At 42.6% G+C, this 1513-nt stretch overlaps 1 protein-coding gene across 1 annotated transcript; it reads right to left on the minus strand.

Moving 5' to 3' along the window:
* Positions 1-210: 210 nt before the first annotated feature.
* On the minus strand, positions 211-648 carry LOC124542733. The gene has a single exon (XM_047120643.1). The coding sequence runs from the start codon at positions 646-648 to the stop codon at positions 295-297; it is 354 nt and encodes a 117-aa protein (XP_046976599.1). The 3' UTR covers positions 211-294.
* Between the last annotated feature and the right edge of the window lie 865 nt (positions 649-1513).

Below are 1513 nucleotides of genomic sequence, written 5' to 3' on the forward strand. Positions count from 1 at the left end.
ACGTGCGTATAGTTGGGGAATTTATTAGCGAATGGTACAATGATATGGCGCAAACGAATGAACAATGAGATGTACAGCTTAATTATTGTGCAATTACCGTCCAGAACGGTAACATGTGGTCACATGCGTATAAAATGAGTGGTAGGTGAGTAGGTTGCTATGCTATTTATGGCAGGCGCTAACATACAGGCCCCTATTGAAGGCGAACGATTTTGAGGGTCTTCAATCTCGTCAACGAAGATCTTCGGGTGTTGGGAGTGGATATATGCGTGTGAGAGGTCTTCGAATGCATCCTCAAATGGTTTCTATGTCGGCCACACGTGATGTACCATCTGCGCCGGGAAATAAGCGCACGATTCGACCAAGACGCCAATGAAGAGGGGCCACGTTATCCTCTTGAAGCAAAACCAGGTCGCCGATCTTAAGACTGGCGTGGTTTCTTCGCCATTTGCAGCGTTGTTGCAGCTCGCTGACATATTCCTTCTGCCAGCGGTTCCAGAAGTGCAGGCGGATTTGTTCAAGTCTTTCGTAGCGGTTTGAACTTGGAGATCTGACTTCTTGTAAGGGTGAAGGCAGCGATGTCAACGGTCGGCCAATCAGAAAGTGCCCTGGAGTGAGAGAAAGGAAATCATGAGGAGAGGAAGACATAGGACACATGGGGTCGGCTATTCAGTATAGCCTCGACCTGCGCAGATAGAGTCGATAACTCTTCATAAGTTAAATTGTTATTTCCTAACATTCTTTTTATATGATGCTTAGCCGACTTTATACCAGCTTCCCATAGTCCCCCAAAGTGGGGTGCGTATGCGAGTATAAAATTAAATTTGATGTGCTCATTCGCAGCATACTCAGAAAGGGATGAGGAATTCTGTTTAAAAAATGTACCTATTTCTTTAGCGGCAGCAATGAAATTGCACCCGTTGTCCGAATAGACTTCTGACGGCTTACCACGGCGAGCAATAAATCGGCGAAGAGCTAAAAGAACAATTCTTTTGACAATTCGGTAACCGCTTCCAGATGTACACATTTATAGCAAAAGCAGATGAACAAACATAAATAGCATTTTGAAGTTGTAGCACCCCGACTTTTTCTAGTTAATATATTGAAAGGTCTGGCGAAATCCATGCCTGCTGTTTGAAATGGGAAAGCAGGCGTGACGGGAGAGACCCCATCACTGGTTGTAGTGTTTTAGCGTGTAGGCTATCTTGAGATACTGAGGCATATAATATTCAGAGACGGATCCAGGTATGAGGCTAGCTCAAAGACCGAAGGAATAATATATTTTTATTCACGACGTGTCACAATTGTTTGAGTACCCTGTACTGACCGACTGATTAATGTATTATAATAATCTAACAATAAATTGTTATGATTTCGTCATGCCAAATATGGAGTACAACTAAAAAGGCGATGTGCTGACGGCACATAGCATCCCCCTTTGAGAAAAAATTAACAATTTTCTTAAAATAAATTAAAACCAGTAACAAACTTTCAATACATGAAAAATTTACAT

This window comes from Vanessa cardui, chromosome W (genome assembly GCF_905220365.1).
Source record: "Vanessa cardui chromosome W, ilVanCard2.1, whole genome shotgun sequence".
Taxonomy (NCBI): Eukaryota; Metazoa; Arthropoda; class Insecta; order Lepidoptera; family Nymphalidae; genus Vanessa; species Vanessa cardui.